Source organism: Epinephelus moara, chromosome 5 (assembly GCF_006386435.1).
Source record: "Epinephelus moara isolate mb chromosome 5, YSFRI_EMoa_1.0, whole genome shotgun sequence".
NCBI lineage: Eukaryota > Metazoa > Chordata > Actinopteri > Perciformes > Serranidae > Epinephelus > Epinephelus moara.
This window is the reverse complement of record NC_065510.1, coordinates 38,568,132-38,588,155: the sequence shown is the minus strand read 5'-3', so window position 1 is coordinate 38,588,155 and position 20,024 is coordinate 38,568,132. Positions and strand designations below refer to the sequence as shown.

Genomic DNA, 20,024 nt, shown 5'->3' with positions numbered 1-20,024 from the left:
CTAGGGAAAGAAAGACATGGCACAGCAAAAGGGTACAGTCAAGAACATCCTTTTTATTCAATCAGGTGCTGCTCTTCTCAAACTGTGTTTTTCTTCTTATGGAAAAGAAACTGTAATTAACACATGCATTTCACCTAGAGCTCTGGGGGTGTTCTCACAAAGAAGTGGTGCTGCACTGAGGGCGTAGACAGAGGCGTAGAAGAGCTGGGAGTCGGGGCCTAGGGTGCTGCCTATTACACCAATAACCATACACGCTTAAGAAGATAAAGAACAAAATAGACAACAGAACAAAGACACGGAGCAGTCCAGCATTTGGTGGTCAGAGGAGAAAAATGGAGGGGCTTCCCTGAATCCTCGAAAAATCGGAGCAATCAGGTTCATGCTGGCCTTTTATCTATCTTGTTGGTGTGTTGTAAATGGCTAATACTGCTGAGGGTTTCACTGTGTGAAACCCACCATGAACAATAATACTTCACTTTAAGAGATTGGTTTGAATGGATGTGGGTTATGTCCTGGAAATGCAACCCCCCTTTCAGCCTCGTGCAGGACAAGTCCGGTTATAAGGTGCTTGTAGCTTTCATTTACAGTCCAAAGGCATTCTCCAAGAAGGCCTAAACGACAGCATACCCTGATAGCAAATATTAAAAAGAAATCCAAATTAAAAAGAAACAAAGAAAGGGGGGGAATAAAACGAAGCCAAAAATAAATAGCTAAAACAAAAGAGCAAACTCTTATCCTAGTCAAAGCAGCCCCTTTTCCAACATCCCAAAGCAGTTCATCAAGCCCTCTCGACCCCGTTAATCTTCTCCGTAAACCTCTTCAACCCAAACCCCTGAACCCCTGTCGTCCCTTTCCTAACCCACCCAAGGACACCCCCAAAAGCCCGTCAGCGTAATTTGTTCACTTACATTAGCTGTTGAATGGAGAAGCTGAAGAAGATGGGTATGGTAATACAATGTGAAGCATACAGACAAGAATAACATGTGAGCTAACTGCATTCTGCTCAGACAAAAGTTTTTCGGCAATATTTTTTTTTCACCCTCCCAACAGCAGAGAGGGCAGGAGAGAGAGAGAGAGAGAGAGAGAGAGAAAGAGAGAGAGAGAGAGAGAGAGAGACGGAGAGTGACGGACACACAGTTACAGACTACTCCAGTGTCTAAGAGAAAACAGACAGTGGAGACAGAGGGGAAGAAAAAAGCAAGAGCTCAACGAGAACAAGTTTTTTTGCCTTTTCAAAAAATGTTTTTTTTTTGTCATCATTTATCAATAAAAAGTAAAGAACTAATTCACACCAGTTTCCTTTTGTACTATATATATATATATGTATATATATACGGCTTTGAAAAGGAAGAGAGGATATAGGGGAGGTACAATGGAGGGGATTCATTTCGAAGGCGGGAGGGAAAAAAGTTGCCCCGTAGCGCTGAATGGGCGACAACCTTTTGCCTCCTAATGGCACTCAGGGGCAACCTGCTACCTCGAGCCGTTTCGAAAAAAAGGGGCGATCTGGATTACAAAATGGAGTCTGTGAACAAAAGGCACTTTTAAGGGACAACCTTTAACTGCTGGGAAACTATACACTACAGCACAAGCACTATAAGAGTCATTTACAGAGGAGGGGGTGGAACAGGGGAGAGGCTCACCTTGCTGCCTGTTTTCATAAATAGTTTAGACCTATTTTTTTTTTTTCTCCTGATTGTAAGCTACTTTTTTTTCGCCCCTTTTCTGTTTCTGTTATCTGTGCAGGATACAAAAGGTCTAACCTATTACTCTTTCCATTGCATGTGCGTCTCAACACAACCTGCTGAACGTTATCCAGCTCTAGATTCAGAAACATATCAACATGATCATGGGAATAAAAGATTTCTGGATGTGAAGCATCTCCCGCCGTACAGGGAGGAACTTGTCATGTATTTATGCCAATGTATGAGAGAAAAACGAGTTAATTTGGGAGGGTTTGTTCTGTTTTTTGCTGGTGAGTTTCAGGCAGTGCACGGGTAAAGTTATCTGAAGTGTTTTTTGACAGTATAGGTTTGTTTTGTTTTTTTCTAAAGGTTGAACCAAAATGCCTTTTGTGTCACAACCTTAAGGAATAGGAACCTCTCCCCCCGCTCAATACAAATAGAAGAAGAATAAAAATAGAGAGAGGAATAATGCTGTTTCCTAAATGGTCTGTTATTTTTGTTCATTACCATTCATTTACAATAGTTCTGAATGTACTTTATAGTGTTAAAGCACCAGTTTTCATCTGATGATAGAGAATTTTTTTTCTCAAGTTGTGTAGAATTTTTTTTTTCCTTCAGCCCTCCCACATTTTTATAAACAACTGATTACACATAAAACATTAAAAAAGAGACAAAAGGAAATAAAAACAAATACCCCCAACTTACAAAGACTAGGATTTTTCATGGCCCTCTAGTTTAGAGTCCTGGAGCGTGCGGACTTGAAACAAATACATTTTTTTTCTCTTTTCTCTTAGCTTTCTTAAAAATCTCTAACAGACAAACACAATGATCTACCCAATGCATTGCACGTGGCTCAATCGACACATATTTTTCAATAATAATACTTTCCATCAAAAAAACAAACACTTTTTTTTCTTCAAACCTACTGTCGATTTTTGACATGTTCATCTAGGTATTATAATGCTGCGCTGCAGATGGCGATGGCGTGTGTCGTTTGATTCGTACTGGTAACAGTAAGGTGATGTTACTGAAACGGGTTGTGGGGGGGTGGGGGGTGGGGGGTATGGTGAGAGTTCAGAAAATAACTAGACTGCCAACCAGCTCATGTAGTAAAAGTTAAAAAGGAGCATATATCATAAATATATATGTATAAGATCTCTCTCTCTCTGTCTTTACAAAAAAAAAGTTTGCAGTCCTCTATAAAGATCTGTCCTAGGCCAATGGTTTCCACATGCACCAACGCTACCATTCCCTGTAGCTTTAGCTTATATGTGGGAAGAGAACCTGAAGTCAAGTTTATTACTAATTGCATGAAGGGAATACAGAGGCACTTTCATATATTGTTATAGTCTTGATATATGGTTTTAGTACATAGAGCTAATGTTACTAGAGAGGCTGAGAACAGGGTCTCAGCCCTGTTTACTATCCCTGCAAAACAGAACCAACAGCTAGGCAGTCCAGTTATTTTGTGAGGTCGGCGTTTGTTGGATTGTGTCATGATGAAAATAATACCAATAGCAAATTTCAATGTGAACATTTACATAGAAAAAAATATCTCAAATTAAAAAGACAAATCTTAAGTGAATGAAAAACCATTAACAAAGGCAGTTTGGAGAACCAAATATAAAGGCTTCCCTTTATTATCTTATGTCTGGGTGTTGGTGGTGTGAGTGTGCAATATATATGTGCGTCTATCTGTGTGCGTGCGTGTGTGTGTGTGTGTGTGTGTGTGTGTGTGTGTGTTGTCCTCAAGGTTTTCCTGTGACTGGACTAAGGGATACAGGGTGAAGCAATGCAAGGGATGCATGTGATGAGCTGTTGTTACTGTGCTGTCCATACGTGAGAGATTTGAGAAACTGCTGTTACTGTTTCGTTGAAATCTGTTTCGCTGAAATCCGAGCGTTAACGTGTTACTGCAAACTACAGAAAAAGTGTTATGACATGCAAGAGAAGGTTAAAACAATCCAAGTGAGACAAAAACAAAACCAAATCTGGCAAAAATAAAAGGAAATCGCAAGAAAACACCTACAAACAAAATGAAAACTAATAATATGAAGCTGATGCTGTGTGTGCATTACTGTAAATTAAATCCCATGTCTATGAATAATAACAAGGTGATATTATGAGTGGTTGTTAGACAGACTGTTCAGGAGAAGATGGTCTGTTTGTGCTGTCTGCAAGCGTGCATGTGTGTGTGAGTGTTTGTGTGCGCATGTGTGCTGCGTGTTTCAGGGCTCAGACTTGAATGTCAGCATAGCCACATCCCTGCAGTGGCAGCCAGCCTCGACTCACTTCTCTAATCGCTCATCTGACCATCGATGTGCAATACTGTTCATCCCTTATTAAAAATTAATAGTGCATAGGTGAGGGGACGAAAGAGCACATGTAGAGTTAGTGTTATGACTGTCTGTCGTGTGTTCACTCGCTCGCACTCGCCTCATGGCTATCACTTCTCCCACAGCAGGACGCCCTGATACTTTGACAGGTAAACAAAGACCAGCCACTTAGTGCATATATGTCACACCATTGGATGGTGTCACCATGATTGGCCAATCGGAAATGAAAAGAGGCTCAGGGCTGAGCGAATGGAGCGGCAGAGTGTGGCGCGACACACAGGCATGTGGCTGTGGCTAACAATCTGGACCCTGGGCAACGCTGAGCTCCAGATGGGGCGGTGGTGTTGGGATGGGGGTCAGGTGGGACCATGCACCTGGAGGAGAGGTGTGTGGTGAAATACACAGATATGGAGGCGTGCAAATTTGGGTGGCAATCTTTTCAACTTGCACATCCAACTTCACCAGTTACCACTACTTTTTTGGATCTCCCAGCCAATGCATGGAGTTTCATTGTGGAGACAACAAAATAATTAAAAAAAATCATAAAAAAAGAAACAACAAATGTATAATTGGTCGTTTGTCAGGTTGCCATATTGTGTTTCCTTTGACATTTCGTGGTGTATGTGTGAGACAGTTCATCTTCCTTTTCCTTGCATTCTGAGTCTGTCCACTCAATCTCATTGGAGCCTCCTGCATAAAGGGGGACGAACGTTCCTGTTCAAATTGGGTTGGGAGTCCTCTTGGGGTGGTGTGGTTGTTTTTTTTTTTGGAGTTCTGTAGTAGTACTTTGAATAGTGTTGGCTAGAGAGAAAGACCTTTTAGTGTCAGCAGTCTGTTCTTAATCAGCGGTGATGCATTTGTTTTTCAAATTTCCAATTTTCATGACACAATTTTAGCTCTTGATTCAGAGAGGCCTTGTCAGAGGAACCAGGACTGTGGGGAAGAAAAGAAAGGAAGAAATTAGTCTTTAAACAAAATCAGCAGATTTACATTTAAACTTAGTTCTGATTCTCATCAAAACAAAACAAAAGAAAAAATACAGGACATTACCTACCAACAGATGCACACATAAGTTACTGATATGAATAAAAGAGGGAGAAGAGGGTGGCATAACAAAGTATGAAAAGGTGTGAAGTATAAACACAGAACAGCATCTTGCACAGTGAACTTTAAAGCATGGTGTAAGTCACTGTCTCCCAGAAGGGGTCACAAGAGGAATCTGATAGGACAGAAAACAGAAAAGAAAAAAAAACACATTTCTGCAGCACAATACAATGCTAATGTGTTAGACATTTTTCAAATTTTTGCCTTTTTCTTTAGTAACTAGTTCTTTAATAACTCGATGATTTTACCTCCGCAAACCTCTAAAAACAAATTAAAAATAATGTTCTGTCTGGCTGAACTGCTCACAACCAGTAGGCATATGCAATGTAACGACAGGTTGCAAGTCGAGGTTCCTTTGTTTTACGAGTTTAACAGGGCTTGGGAAACACTTGTATGGATAACCCTTTATCCACTAGGTGGCCACCTTCTACTCCTTTTCTCCCACACATACATTACTTGCTGAACTCAGCTGTCCCATGCGGTGTCGAAAAAGTTACTACCTCAACTTCACCGCTTGCTGTTTTTAAGAGGGCTGACTCTGGTGTTTTACTCATTAAAAACACTTGTGCTATTTCAGAGCTACAAATAGCATTAGGGCAGCAGTTTTTTTGTTTCGGCCTGAATGGCTTTCCAATGAGCAAACACGGGACCATAACTGCTCTGTCATGCGCTACCAGTTTACATGTAAGGCGATCCTCCTAATATGTCTCTACTCTGTGGGCCTGAGTGGTCTCAGGCTACACTGTAAAGCTATTGAGGGCAGCTACTCCAGGGATCCGGTTTCTCAGTTTGATAAGAGGGCAGAGTGGAGGCTTTGGCACAGGCCGAGCTGTTCTGGCTGCCGCTGACATTCCACAGGCCTCGGCCCGGGGAGAGCGCTGGATCACCCCACCTTTAACAGCAAACTCTCTGTTGTCCCCCATTCTAGCAAATCCAGAGAGTGTTTTAACCCCCCCTCAACCTCCATCTATCCTCCACCACCTCTGCCTCCCTCCTTCCTACCCATGATTCTTTGGTGCTTGTAGATAACTCCTCCTCCTGGCTCCGACTTCCCTTAACCCCCTTCTCTTTTCCTCTCCCTCTCCTACTCCGGCTCTCCCAGTGTAATCCTTGGCAGCGGAAAGTGACCCCCTCTCTCTAACCCCCCTTCAAGTCCAAGTTCAACTGCCTATGACATCATGTCTGGTTGCTGCGGGCAACCAGACAGCCGGGACGTGACTGTGGAGTGCAGCGAGCTTCAACTAACTCCCTCTCTCTTTTTTCCCTCCGTTTCGCTCAGTCCCTCCTATTTTTTTCATACACGTCCCTCTATCTCCCTCTCTTGTCCTGCATGGCTGAGGTCTCGCCACCAGAGAGCTCCTCAGACCAGCTTTTCTCTGCTTCTCGCCCTGACAGCAGTGAGAAGACTCTCTCCTTCTGTCTTGGCTAGTTGGCTTGAAGGCAGCGAGGCGGGCTGGCAGGGCCGTCGTCTGAACCTCTCCATATGCCAGAGAACAGCAGGATAGGCAGAGACCTCTGTTACTCACTCTGGCTGGGGTTGTTACTGACCTACTAGGCTCAGCTAACTGGGAGCAGTTGATACCAGTGCCCAGGTTCTCGCTGTGCGTGCCGTAAACTCGGAAGAGTGGCCACTTTTCAATGATGTTTGATAAGCAATAGCAGGGGATAATAAGCGTTCTGAACAGATGTAAGCTGTTGTAAAAGCCCTGTTGTTTTTTAGGGGAGAAAATGAGGGGCAAGAGTTTTGGCACAGAGTTGAAGTGTATGTGCGTGTGAGTGCACGCTCACAAACACACACATTTGGATGGTGTTTGGATGTCCCCTCAGTGCCAGGTCTACATCTGTGGGAGAGTGGTGCAGGTGGGGATCTCGAAAGTACTAGAGGGAGCAGCAGGAGGAGAGAGAGAGAGAGAGAGAGAAAGAGAGGGAGGGTGGGCTGCTGATGCACGAGGGGAGGGCGGGGGGAAGCGGAGCAGCCGAGCAGAGCTGTGCAGAGGAGGAATGCAGATTGTTTCCATGTGTGGGGAGGACAGGAGAGCCGAGTTGGCTGCAGGCAGGTGCGGTTAGCCCCTAATGAGAAAAGTTGTGTTGGTGATGGAGGAGGCCCAAGACACTGCAGCCCAGTGGCAGAGCGCAGCCAAAGCTGAAACCACAATGTAGTTCACTACTGGCCTCACACGCTGCACTAATACACACTGTGGGGCCGAGCAGAGATAAATCAACACGGCTGGAGCTGAAACTAACTGGCACTGCTTAAATTCACTGTGAGGAAACTACTGTGGTATAGACACTGTAAACCAATACTGAAACTCAAGGCCTTGGTGCATGGGCAACACTTTGTGTCAATGTAGGTGGGCAAGTTTGCAAACAATTGATGAAAATAACTTGTCCATGAGACATATCTGCTTACCCTGGTCTATTATAATTTTCCTCTGCAAGCATTATATTATTAAAACTAGTATTAAGATTGTAGTGTAGAAGACGTGGACAAGGAAAATTTTAACTAAAAAAGCACATTTTCACAAAAGATTTTTTGCATAAGAAGCTTTAAAACTGGATTTAACTTGTATAAAAACAAACAGGGTTCAAGGTTTATTCTAGACCTCAAAAACAGTTTGACAAAACAATCCTAGCTCAAGGTCCACTTGCTATATTTTTTCTAAGGTTTTCAACCATATCACAAAGTGTTCTTTAACTGATGGCGCTTGCCTAGTTATATGGACATGACTCTGTTGACATGCAAGCTTAACACTTCCTCTTTACAGCTGCTGAGCTTGCACATCAGCCAATCCATCCCCATTCAAAATTGAGCTAACTCCATCTGATGATGAAGACGATGTGATGTGGTTAAAAGCTCTGTAAAAATCTTGTGAGTGGATCTTGAGTTGAGATTGTTTTGCCAAAATAAAGGCTTGATTTAGCAAAATCATGCAGGCAACAGTTAGGAATGACTAGTGATGTGTGGTAAAACATTCAAACTGTTGATCATCACTGGCATCATGGGCTGAATCACTGAGTGTAGCAGGTTGCCAGTGCAGACCCATTGTCTGAGTACTGCCTCTGTATCATGGCCTTCGCTCTGAATGACATGCTTGTCCCTTTAAACCCGAGGATGCCTACAGTAATGGAGCACTGTAACATACAGCACTGTGCAGTCACGCTTGCAGCAGGTGATGAGCGAAAAAGGAAGAAAAAGACATAAAAACAGAGGAGGGAGAAGAGGAGGGAGAGGAGGATGGGTGGATGTTAATTAAATGAGGGAGGTTGGCGGGGTACCTGAGTCTGCTGGGGGATATTCAGAAAGTTGTCCCGTGTTCCGATGCCGACAAACCGGTTGGGAGCTGTGGAGCCTGGCGTGGAGTATGCTATAAACAGAGAGAGACAAGTGTGTACATGCTTTTTACACACACACATACACACCGAGCTCATCGTAGAGTTTGATGCTCTCATTATCATTATCTATATGTTTTAATGCAATATCTGTCTGCTAAGACTATGACTACAATTCACTGTCAAATGCATTACTGGGAAAAGACAGTAAGGGTCAGGGATACTGATGCCCTATTAGTCACATGAATGATTTATTCATTTTGCGGTCAGGTTCATTGTTATTTTCCTTCACTTAACCGTTTAATCTGTGGTTAACAAGGGGATGTACAGTCTGTAATGATTAGCACTACCATGAAGAAGCTATTTCCCCCAAAATATGGCTGCACTGTTAGTCAGAGATGCTCCTCAGCAGCCCCTGGCCTCAGTAATAAGCCTCCATAATCATAGAAAACCACTGAGGATTCACTGTGGACTTAATAATAGGGTGACCGATGGAGGAATTGTATTCATCACCAGTGGTAACCGATGCTCCATTTACTTTTAATGGGTTAAGAGGAGCATCTTGCCTCCAAAGTGACACCACTCAGTGATGCCACAGGATCAAATTTAGGGCAGTTGTGCTCACTGGACTCCAACATGGCGGCCGAGTAGAACTTTCGCTGTGCATGACTTGATTGAGGTTGAGGGGATGGGGATGTGTGGGGGTGACAGTGACAGGGCTGAAAATTGATGCATGAGTGAGGGTGAGAGTGTACCATATGCATGTGTGTGCATGTGTGAGTGTGAGTGTGTGTGAGTGTGTGTGTGTGTGTGTGCGTGTGCGTGAGTGTGTTTTTATGACTGTAATTACGATATCTTAAGAATCAGAGACAAGATTAGAGGGGGTAAAAAAACAAAAAAAAAAAACAGTGGTAACAGTCATCGGAATGAGAAAAGAGAGACGAAAAGTACTATATTTATTTATATAGATGTTCATATAAATAAATAATAAAGTGACACGTTAATCTGAGAGAGCTGGAAGGGAGGGGAGGGGAGGAAAGGTTGATAGGACAGGAAGAGGAGAAAAAGTCAAAACAAAAGGAGGAGAAGGTGCCCCGGTTGCTCCGTCCAGTGCCCCCTCTCGGTGTGCCTCTCCCATGGCCCGACTCTCGCACTGCACCTGTCTGGGTGGAACCAACCAAAGCCTCACCGCTCCCTGATGACACTCCTCTCTCCCGCTCCCCCAGTATAGCACTAATTAGACAGGTTTGATTAGATTTCTATCATTCGTGTTTAGAGAGATTGGGCTGTTCTTGTTATACTGTGATTTCCATGTTTTTTGTTGTTCTCAATTTTTAATTGTTGTGAGATTTGTGTGAAAGTGGCGAGGGGATTGGGTGGGTAAAGTGGGGCATGATGTTTTTTTGGAGTCCACGCCAACTGCCCTAATTTTGTTCCCTTAAAAAGAAAAAAGAGAGAAATAAAGGAAAAAAAGAAACAAAGAAAGGAGGATATGAGAATATATCAAATAAAGAAAAGAAGGCAAAAAAAGAAATGAGAGAAGGGGGTAGATTGTATTGCCGCTGTCACAGACAGACATGCAAAGTCTGTGTTGATCAAAGGCTTGCGGCTACAGAGGCAACGTGCACAGGGCCCTGCTCTGCTCTGCTCCCCCCAAACTACAAAACACATCAAAAAGAAGGGAGAGAGACTACACTGCCTCTTGCGGTGCTTGCAGGAAACCGAACACCAGAGAGAGAGAAAAAGAGAGAATAAAAAGATTTTGAGGAAAGAGAAAGGGTGGAGGAAAGAAGCTGGGGAGACATGAGCTGTAAGACATGAAGAGAGAAAAGAACTTCAGAGCAAGAGATACAGAAGAGCTTGAAAGAGGATCTCTGGTTTGGCAAAGGCGTGGCTTGTGCCTCGACAGAATTGGATCTTGCTAATGGCGTACAGTCCGTAAGGTGATGGATGAAATAGGAGTGAAGCTCCTGGGGCTGCTGAGTGTTTGACTGACCTTACTGGAAACAGACGGTCAGCTAAACTATGGAAAACTACATCAGTAGCCATTGTAGAAGACCCAGACTTGTGCTTTGTCAGTAGTTTTACTACAAGATTTGAGAAAGGCCCAATGCAGCTGCACTGCATATCAGTGCTGGGACTTCTATGATGGCTACATTTGTTCTAGTCTACAAACTTGAGTATTTCTTGTACCGGAGGACAAATTAGCTGCCAGCTAAGAACTAACCAATCTACTGGATCTAAAATCGGTTTGGACTGGCCTCTGTGAGAAGTCTGTGGGGAGACTGGGGCAGTAATGGGGGTTTGTGGAGGGGAGTAGGAGTGGGGGGTGACTTACACGGAGATGCGGGTGAGCTGAGTCCGCCGTCAGTGGGCGTGCTGATGATTTTAGAGTCGGGCATGGGGAGGGGCACAGGGCGTGCCACCGGGGGTGGCGGGGGCAGCAGGAAGGAGCCCGGCATTTTGCTCTGGCCACCTCCATTAGGCTGCAGACGGACCATACAGACAGGGTGAGCATGACACACCCCGAGAATACACAGTGCACAGGGAGTCAGAGACACACACACACACACAAACACACACACACAACATAAGGCCATACACACACACAGTCTCATTGTAAGGGTAAGGTACTCATATATAGACAGTTGCCAACAGAATCCGCACAAGAATTCTTAAGCACACTCAGACAAACTAAAACACACATGACTGCTCACACGCAGGGACAAGAGAGATCACTGAACTCACACCATTTTAAAATAAAACAAACAAAAATATCAGACAGTCTGGCCAAAAATAGTGAGGTAAATAAGACTTGGAAAAGTGATGAACACAAAGGGGAAAAGAAAAATGGAGCTGTCCACAAGGAAAGTTATCATACTGCAATGTCAGAATTAAAAAAAAAGGGAAATCAGCAATGAGAAAAGGGTGTCTGTGTGTGCGAGTGTGCACAGTGTATGTTTATGTGCAATTTCACAAATTACACTGTGTGTGAAGTCATGAGAACAAAGGATAACAGGACATGAAAAGGGCATGATGTGTGGTTTCAAAGTTGCTCAGAAGGCCAAGTTTACAGTAGAGGTTTACAGTACTACCAGCATCCTGCACTTCAGCTAATGTGTGTCGAGATAATTCTGAAATATCATTAAATAGCCAGTTAAGAGTCAGCTGTATACTGTGCCTCCTCTTTTGTTGTTTGGAAACTCTAACATTCCAGGATGAGTGAGTGAATGTGGGCATACCACTGGGGTTATCAAGGGGGCGCCTGCCTTTACTGATGTTTCACTGCATTTCCCATGACACCTCAAAAAGGCCCAACTGTGCAACAAGAAACATCCCCTCCTCTCTGTGGCCCAGTTAGCTTCCGCAGTTAGTTTCCTTCTCATCCACAACCACTCACCAGCTTCCTCAGCTTCAACTGACACGTGGTATTTTATTATTATTCTTCAATTCTCCTCTGCACTTTTGTTATAGTGTACTACTTTCACAGATATTCTGCATGAATAAATGTTTTTCGGCTACTTTGGTATAGACGGCTTGATCTTCCACCATGCATTATGCAGAGAAAGGGATTGCAGATCACAGTGCAGACTGAGAAACGTGCCCCTTGAGAGAACAGCATTTTTAGAGTAAAGGAACATCAGTTACAATGGCAGCGGGTCAATGAGGACTTGTTAAATAACTACTGGAATGCACCAGGAGTCTTAAATGTCTGCTTCGGTTTCCTTCCATGGATATCCAACCCTCCAAACAGTGCTAATCTAGATCTGTCTACACAACCTCTACTGGTCTCTTAAAGGTTTGCAGCTTTGGTTATAATAAATCCAATGCCAGTCTCGCCCAGGCCTTACCTGCCTCATAACCAGTCTGCCTAAAAGGAATTTTTCCTGATATTTTCTTCTTCCTTCAACCTGAACATAACTGACAGGCAAGATCTTCTCCTACCTAACTGTGGAAGAAGGTGTTGCATGATATATTGATCCCATCATGAGTCAAATGTGGTTTGGCTCCTTCCCCCTTCGTTTTCTGCAGCTGAGTTTTTTTTTTTTGGTTTAAGCACATCTGGCTGCCTCCTCCTCTTGAAGAATTTGCCCTAAAACCATATACCTCTTCCATGCTGAAGTTGCTTCACTTTATATAGATCACTCTATTCCCAAGTTTAGGCTCTCATGACCTTGTTGCACCTGTGTGTCTAACAAATATGATATGAAAAGATGGAGCAGTCATTCTCTATATAACTATGATGCTGATGTTTTCTTGTATTCTTACTCTTTCATTCTGCATCTTCAGTAAATTCCACAAAAATAAACTTCACATCAGTGCCAACTTTTGCACTGTAGACCGTCCCGCTATTCCCTCACCTCCCTTTGCGATCCCACAGAGCACTTACCTGTGCGCTGGGCTGTCCTGTGCCGTCAGTGCACACAAACTGCACAAACTCCTTAAGCGGGTCCTGGTGGTGATGGTAGCGTATGGTGGGGTGGGTGAAGTACGGGCTGGACTGCTGGATGATAGAGGAGGAGGGGAAGTGCAGGGCTGAGGCTGAGGCACGGGGACTCCCTGGGGAGAAAAGTGAACACGGGGAGAGGAAACAGGAACGGGAAAGGAGAGGAGGAAGAGGAACCGTGAGGAGAAGATAGACGAGAGACCAAAAGTGGGAAAAATACAATGAGGCTCAGGTCATTCTATTGTTGTTCTACTAAAACACAGAGCAGATGTTAAGCATACAAAACACTCTACACACTGTGATACTACATTAACATGCACACCTATGACAGTCTATAAGACATGCATATGTTTTAACTAAGCACCAACACAGCTGGCATCAAAGACCAGGTTGTCACTTAGGCCTATTACTGTCATAACACAGAAAATAGCTGTGACATTCTCTTGTGGTTGACTGACTGAAGCTGTTTCTGCTTACAAATGACTGGCATTATCCCTGGCTATTGGGCAACATCTGGTCCCATTCATTTTATAAATCAGCCCACTAGATTTCTCTGTACCTCTGGTAAGCCTGGCATCACTGCACATGCACATACACTTTCACAGTCCCATACACGCTAGAGTGTGTTACAGTATTTTTTGCCTTCTGCTCCCTCTTCATTTGTCTCTCAAACACACACATTCACACAAGCACACACACACACACAAACCACTGGGGTATGACAGAGCCACACACACACTGGGTTTTTCCACTTTTGTTTTATTGCTTGTCGGTGATGTGTAATCAATCAGCAGCATATCCTTGCTGTGCGGTTCTGCCCAGTAGTTTGAAGCTTGAGAGAGAATCTCCCCTCCGCTCCCAACCGACCACAAAACGCCTCCCGGAGACATTAGTCAGCCAGCCAGCCAGCCAACCACACACACACGCACACACGCACACACACACACACACACACACACACACACACACACACACACGCTCATACACACACACGCTCATACACACACTCAGGCTCCACTGTCTGTCTTGTCTGCTGAGATTCTATGGCTTTGGCAATTTGGCACACCAAACTAAAGAGGCAAGCTGCTAGGTGAGGGGAGCCTGGCGAACAAGCATCTGTGATTATGTCTGTCACCTAGTATCTCTTGTGAATGCTGTACTCACAAAGTATGTAAGTGTCTGTTTGTTCAAACTTTCTGTGTTTTGGTGTATTGGTGTTCCCATCTTCTTGTGTCTGCACATGAATTTTATGCATCTCTGTGTCTGTATCTTAGTTTCCCTATATTTTTGTAGTCTGTCTGTCTGTCTGTCTGTCTGTATGAATGTGTTGCTCTGTCTGTTGCAGCTTTCATGTGTCTTTGCATGTATATTGGTGTGTGTGTAATCACTGTCACAATGGCGGACTCTCCAGACTAGTATAATCAGACAACAGTCAATCTGGCAGCTCTCCATGTCAGTCTGGAGCCAAAAATGGGACATAAACCATCCCGTCCTTACCCCTGAACACCCACACTCAGTAGACCTATACAACAAGAGCTAACAGCTCCAGTCCATCCAAGGCAAGCCATGATTGCTAACTGCTTCTTCCCCCTCTCTGTCTACCCCCATTTCTCTTTTCATCGCTCTCTCCTTCCCTCCCTCCCATCATCCTCCAGTCTCTTTATAGAACCAAGGCCTCCGAGGGGCATTCCATTTGGATGGCAGCCATTTTAGCACAGAGAGTCCTCCACAAGAGTGTAAATTTACACATGCACGCATGTGTATCTGTGTGTACGTGCACAAATGCACCCATACACAATCTCTGAACACTGTCTCATTACAGCCTCTCTATTACATGAAAACCTCTTAGCGAACAGTCTGCACACACAGTTTGGAGAGTGTGAGAAGTTAGTCAGGGAACAAAGAAACCTGAGCCAGTCCCTCACACCGGCTCTTCAACTCGTGCTCAAAACAGAGGAGCAAATTTTAGAAATCAGTTTAAACGCAGAATTCAATCTGGTGTTGTGGATTCTCCAGAGGGTATAGGACTGCTCTGTGCAGATAAACAACACGGCTTAATGGTGCGAGATCGGGCCTGCACTATATTTTCTAAATATACTATGGGGAGCTCCGCAAGTAAAATTCAATACGTTTCAACATGGAGGGCAATGAGTCCAAATGACCTTTACATGGTAGGTCTGGTTTGGCTGTAGACCAAACCATCCCTTTGAGAGACAAATGGAATGAGAGGGAGAGATACAGCGAGGAGGACACATTTATTCCTTTGAAAAGTGAGACCAGCCTACAGGGACTTGTTGGCAAACTTGAGATCCCAGAGACTTTGGGAATTCTCTGACTGGAGATGGAGAAACCATGTTGGTTATCCTATAGGACCGAAAAGCTCTTATGAGGACAACTTGCCCTCAGCGCCTCTAATGAAACAAGACCTTGGAAACATTGGATGATACTTTAAGAATTCAATCCACTACAGTCGACTGTACATCTGTGCAACTTCTTGGTTTCAAATACTGTATCAATCTCTCTCATCTTCCTACTGCTTTTCAAATCTGTATTTGTTCTATACTCCCTTGGAAATCTAAACAAGGAAAACCTACCAAACACATCTTTTGAAGAACAAAAATACAACTGTAATGATGCATCTGAATGTGTACACACACACACACACACACACACACACACACACACACGCAAAGAAGCACTGGTCCTTTGTTGTCTTCCTCTTTTGTATATAACAAATAGTTTTTCTATCTTCATTTCAAACACTGTGTCTTGGAGATTTTCTTCCACGGCATTGCAGCTGCTCTGACCATACAGAGGTAGATATTTCTGAGGTTTTTGATCAAATGCACTGTACACAGAAATATTTGGTCTACTTACAGCATAAATTACACTATTAGGTGTGCTGATAGCTTCATTTAGCAAGTTAACACACCCAGTCAAGTTCATTATGTGAGACTAAACAGCTTTGTCAGTTTAAATGCAAAAGAACTGACTTCTGAAAACATTACAATGGATGCATGAAGCAGTAAGATGTGAGTCAAATCAGTCACAAAGGCATGGATGCAGCAATGGTACCATGCAATGACAATATTAAAACACAAAGGCACAAAGATGATGGTAATAAAAATGGATGGATGGAGAGAGGCTGAAAGAGAGAGAGAGAAATTTATGCCAAGCCATGATGATAGCAGTCACACTGAACAGGTGAAACTCGGCGGGCATATTGCTTCTCAGCAGTTGCAACTGTAGGATTTTAGTTTTGTTTTTGCTTTCTCAGCAAGTACGTGTAGGATTTTAATTTTCAGGCACATAACTGTAGAATTTATTTGGTTTCCAGAGGAGTTTGGGGCTGTAAATATGGCAATCTAGAATCACGTTTGACACTCCCTTTCCTTCTCTCTCTTTTTCAGATTATAAAAGCGGGGGTTGGGGTTGTTGGGTTCATGGCAGGGCTCTCACCTGGTCTCACTCCTGCCAGCACAGGCAGCGGGTGGTGTGTGAACGCCATGCGGGGGGACCTCGTCTGGGAAGTCAGGGCGTTGAAATCAAACTTCCCCGGCTTCTTAAGTGAACCAGGCGAGGACAGTCCTGGCGAAAAAAAAAATGGGATCAACAAAAAAAGTGGGGGGGAAGAGGGAGGAAAAGAGAGAGGTGGTTTTAATCAACAAAATGTTGCTTCTTTAATTGGCTACACTAAAAAAAATCAATTTGATTTTAAATTGAAGGGGACTTAAGCAATCATGATTTTTGTTTCATTTCCTCATTGGTTGATGGCAGTGCATTGCTCCCTGTCTTTTTGGCTGTTGGCCATTCACTCCTATTAGTTTCAATGAGTCAATCAGAGGACTCTTGGCTGTCATAAGTCATTCAGAGATATACTGTAGGATTTCCAACTCCCAGCTTTACAGTCATATATTAAGGGCTGAGCAATACTTCATAGGCTAAGTGCATGTCTTCAAAGGAAAAAGGGGAAAAATAGCAAAAGCCAATCTGAATCTGGTCTTTGTTTTGGAGCCAAAGCACATCTGTAGCTATAATAACCTCTACTGTGCCACTGTATGTTTTTCTATCTCATCTCTTTCTCGCTGTTTCTCTCTCTCTGTCAGGTGCCAACTCCAGGCTTTCTCTGTGTATGAGCATGGCCACCATACAGCCACAGTCAGCTAGTTGTGGTCTGGCTTCAGTGAAGCTCACAGGCTGGCTGCACGAGAAGAAGGCTTCATTCAGAAATAGCACACACTGTACAGTATGGACACGGCAGCTGCTGAGTGCGAAAGACAAGCAGACGGACAGAGAGAGGAGACAGAGGGAGAGAGAGAAAGAGAGAGGCGAGAAGAACGTGGGAGACATGAAAATATGCGAGGGAGCAAGGGAGCGAGAGAGCAAAGCAGAACCTGTGAAAAATGCAGCAGCGTCTTGTTTTTCAATGCGTTGCTCTGACGACATGTATGAAATTGGAATGTCATAAGATGTTAAATATGGTTATTATCTCTTGCTCGCACACACTCGCTCACACACTCAACGTCTGAACACACTCGAAAAGCACGAGCACGCGGCCAATCACAAAAAACAAAGACCCTTAACAACACAGCCACATTTAACTGATGAAACAACATACACATTTCTTTTCCATTAAGTTTTCCTCTAATCTTCCTAACAAGTGAGTGATGTGATAATGTTCTCCTTTTAAAACTTTTTTTTAGACTGTTGTTTTGTAGTCTATTTCTGTGGCCCCTCCGCATCAAACAAGGCATTAAATACGATTCCTCCTCAGTTCTCCAGCTGGAGACGTGTGAAAGTCTATGGGAGTGTGGGGGCGTGTAAAACCTTCCCTCCCTGTGTGAAAGAGTTAAGTCTCAAGCAGGTGGGAGTGAATATGTGTGAACCATTTATGTCTTTAGCAGACATATTTCCTTTTTTTTTCTCCCCACTGTAGCGGGAGTCTGGGGGCGTATTGTACTGTCAGACAGATTCCAAGCATGAAGACAACCCGGATCCCACTTCTGACACCAATAGTTAGCAGTGATTGCTATGACACTGTCACACTGGTGGGAGCAAACTGGAAATAAGAGCAGTCTGCAGAGACTTAAGCAAGAAAAGGCACTGGAGGGGAGAGAGCTGGGAAAGACTGAGATTTGGAAGAAAGTGTAAAAACCACAACCATATAGGTTAAACAGTCATGGTTTCAGAGAGGTAGTTATGTGCTTTTATTTTGGAAGTGTAAAATGAAAGTGAAGTATAGAAATCAGAGCCGGGAAACACACAGAAGATCAGATGAAGACTGTCATCTGTATATATGGGACGTTATGGCACTGTCACTATCACCAGGGGAATGGGAAAGAGTATTCTGGTGCTTCAGAGACTGTGCGATGGTCTGATCTGGTTTGTGTGTGTGTGTGTTTGTGTTTGTGTGTGTGTGTGTGTGTGTGTGTGTGTGTGTGTGTGTATGTGCCACAACTGCACTGTTTCCTCTCCTGGCAAGCCTTAGTATTTCACTGGCAACCAATCAAGCGCTCCCATGATGACCCTTCTGTCTCTTTGCACTAACAGGCCTGCCACCAGATGCGCCTCTGAAGCACACATAGACGCAGACACACACACACACACACACACACTTGGAAAAGACAGGAGATAGTGGCTTAAACAAGTGGAGGAAAGTCAGGGAATTCTCTTCTCCCGGGTGATTTAAACCACATATGTACGTCCAGCCGTATCCCTCCACGGGCCTGTAACATTTAACTCAAAGCACCAAGAAAGGCCCCCACCACCACAAGTCTCTGGTGTCTCAGGAAAATTTCACAATCATTTGGAACTAATATGAAATCACGGTTGTTTCGTTTGCCTCCACTAACCTCCCCCACCCCTCTTCGAGCCCCTGTGGAGCAGATGTCTGCAGCATCCTCACGGATCCCAAGGCTACACACACACGGAAACACCATCTGGGACTGTGCTTCAGCTGTGCGTGTGTACGTGTCTGTGTGGGCTGTGTGATATGTATGTGCGCACAAATCTATCGTGTGTATTTCTGAATGTAACTGTGTTTGTGTGATTTATATGTATGAATGCATCTTCATACATCTGTGTGTGCGTGTTGCTGGATGTGTGTGCTCTGTTGGTTATGGAGGGAGTTGGGGAGTAGATGGTGCTGTGGACAGACGGCAAGGCACACCTGTGTGTGAGTGTGATTTCTGTTTTTGTTTTAGAAGCCCCTTGGTTTGTTTGTGTGCGTGTGTGTGCAAGTGTGTGTGCTTGCTTGTTTACATACCCCCCACCTGGACAGGAATTCCCAGATGAGCTTTGCCTGTGGCAGGTGGGATCCTTTGGAAAATCGGATATGCACCGTACCAAAATCACACACTCTCTACTCGCTCCATTCTTGCTTTCCCATACCTCTGTCTCTCTTTATTGCCTCAGTTCATCTTGATTGTGGAGCATGTTAAATGCTAGCTACTGTTAGAAAACTATTTCCAAACCCACACAAAATAAAAAAAAAAAAAATTAAAAACGGCTGATAATTACAGAAGCTTTTGACTTCCTAATTTTTCACTTGAATTTGTAAATTAATTGGGGTCCAGATTTGCACACTATTCCACACCTCTATTTGCCAAACTCATTAGGAGGTGTACACGGCTGTGTGTGGTGCACTTTGGAGAGTAAGGCGGTGGTACGCAAACACAGAGAGGGAGAGAGAGGGAGAGACGGGAAAAAGATGGGAGGTGAGGCTCTGGTGCGCTAAGGCGCGCAGCAGCCTCTGTTGTGGCTCTGATGAGCAGCCTCTTAATTACATTTACAGCTAAGTGGAGCGGGAGCAGGAGAGCAGCCGCTGAGGCTCGAGTGAGAGTAGACTGGGGCAAAACCTAACCAGGGCTTTTGGCTCCTCTAGTTCACATCCTGATAACCCTTCTCTCTCATTAGCTATCACCATTTGAGTACACCAAAGTCATCTCCTCTCCCGTCTTCCCTCTCTCACCTCCCACTTGCCTGCTTTCTGTTTCTCTCTCCTCCTTCTCTCCTCTGACATGTTTTCTCCCTCCCAAGGGTCCCTCCTGCTGTACACGTTTTCAATTAGACAGAAGGGAGACAGGGATGGAAGGTTGAAGGGAGAGCTAGGTAGCAGGAGGA

General features: G+C 44.1%; 1 protein-coding gene across 8 annotated transcripts in view; it reads right to left on the bottom strand.

Moving 5' to 3' along the window:
* Positions 1-33: 33 nt before the first annotated feature.
* Positions 34-20,024, bottom strand: part of LOC126389660 (nuclear factor 1 X-type-like) — a 121,362-nt gene continuing 101,371 nt past the window's right edge. For 4 of the 8 annotated variants that reach the window (XM_050043371.1, XM_050043370.1, XM_050043372.1 and 1 more), the window contains 5 exons: positions 16,362-16,490; positions 12,846-13,015; positions 10,794-10,941; positions 8,402-8,490; positions 34-4,954 (listed from right to left, as the gene is read on the bottom strand). In XM_050043371.1, the coding sequence (XP_049899328.1) occupies positions 4,940-4,954; positions 8,402-8,490; positions 10,794-10,941; positions 12,846-13,015; positions 16,362-16,490 (551 nt within the window). In that variant the 3' untranslated portion in view covers positions 34-4,939. The remainder of the gene's footprint in view (positions 4,955-8,401; positions 8,491-10,793; positions 10,942-12,845; positions 13,016-16,361; positions 16,491-20,024) is intronic. The other 4 variants (XM_050043378.1, XM_050043375.1, XM_050043374.1 and 1 more) reach the window with 3 other exon arrangements.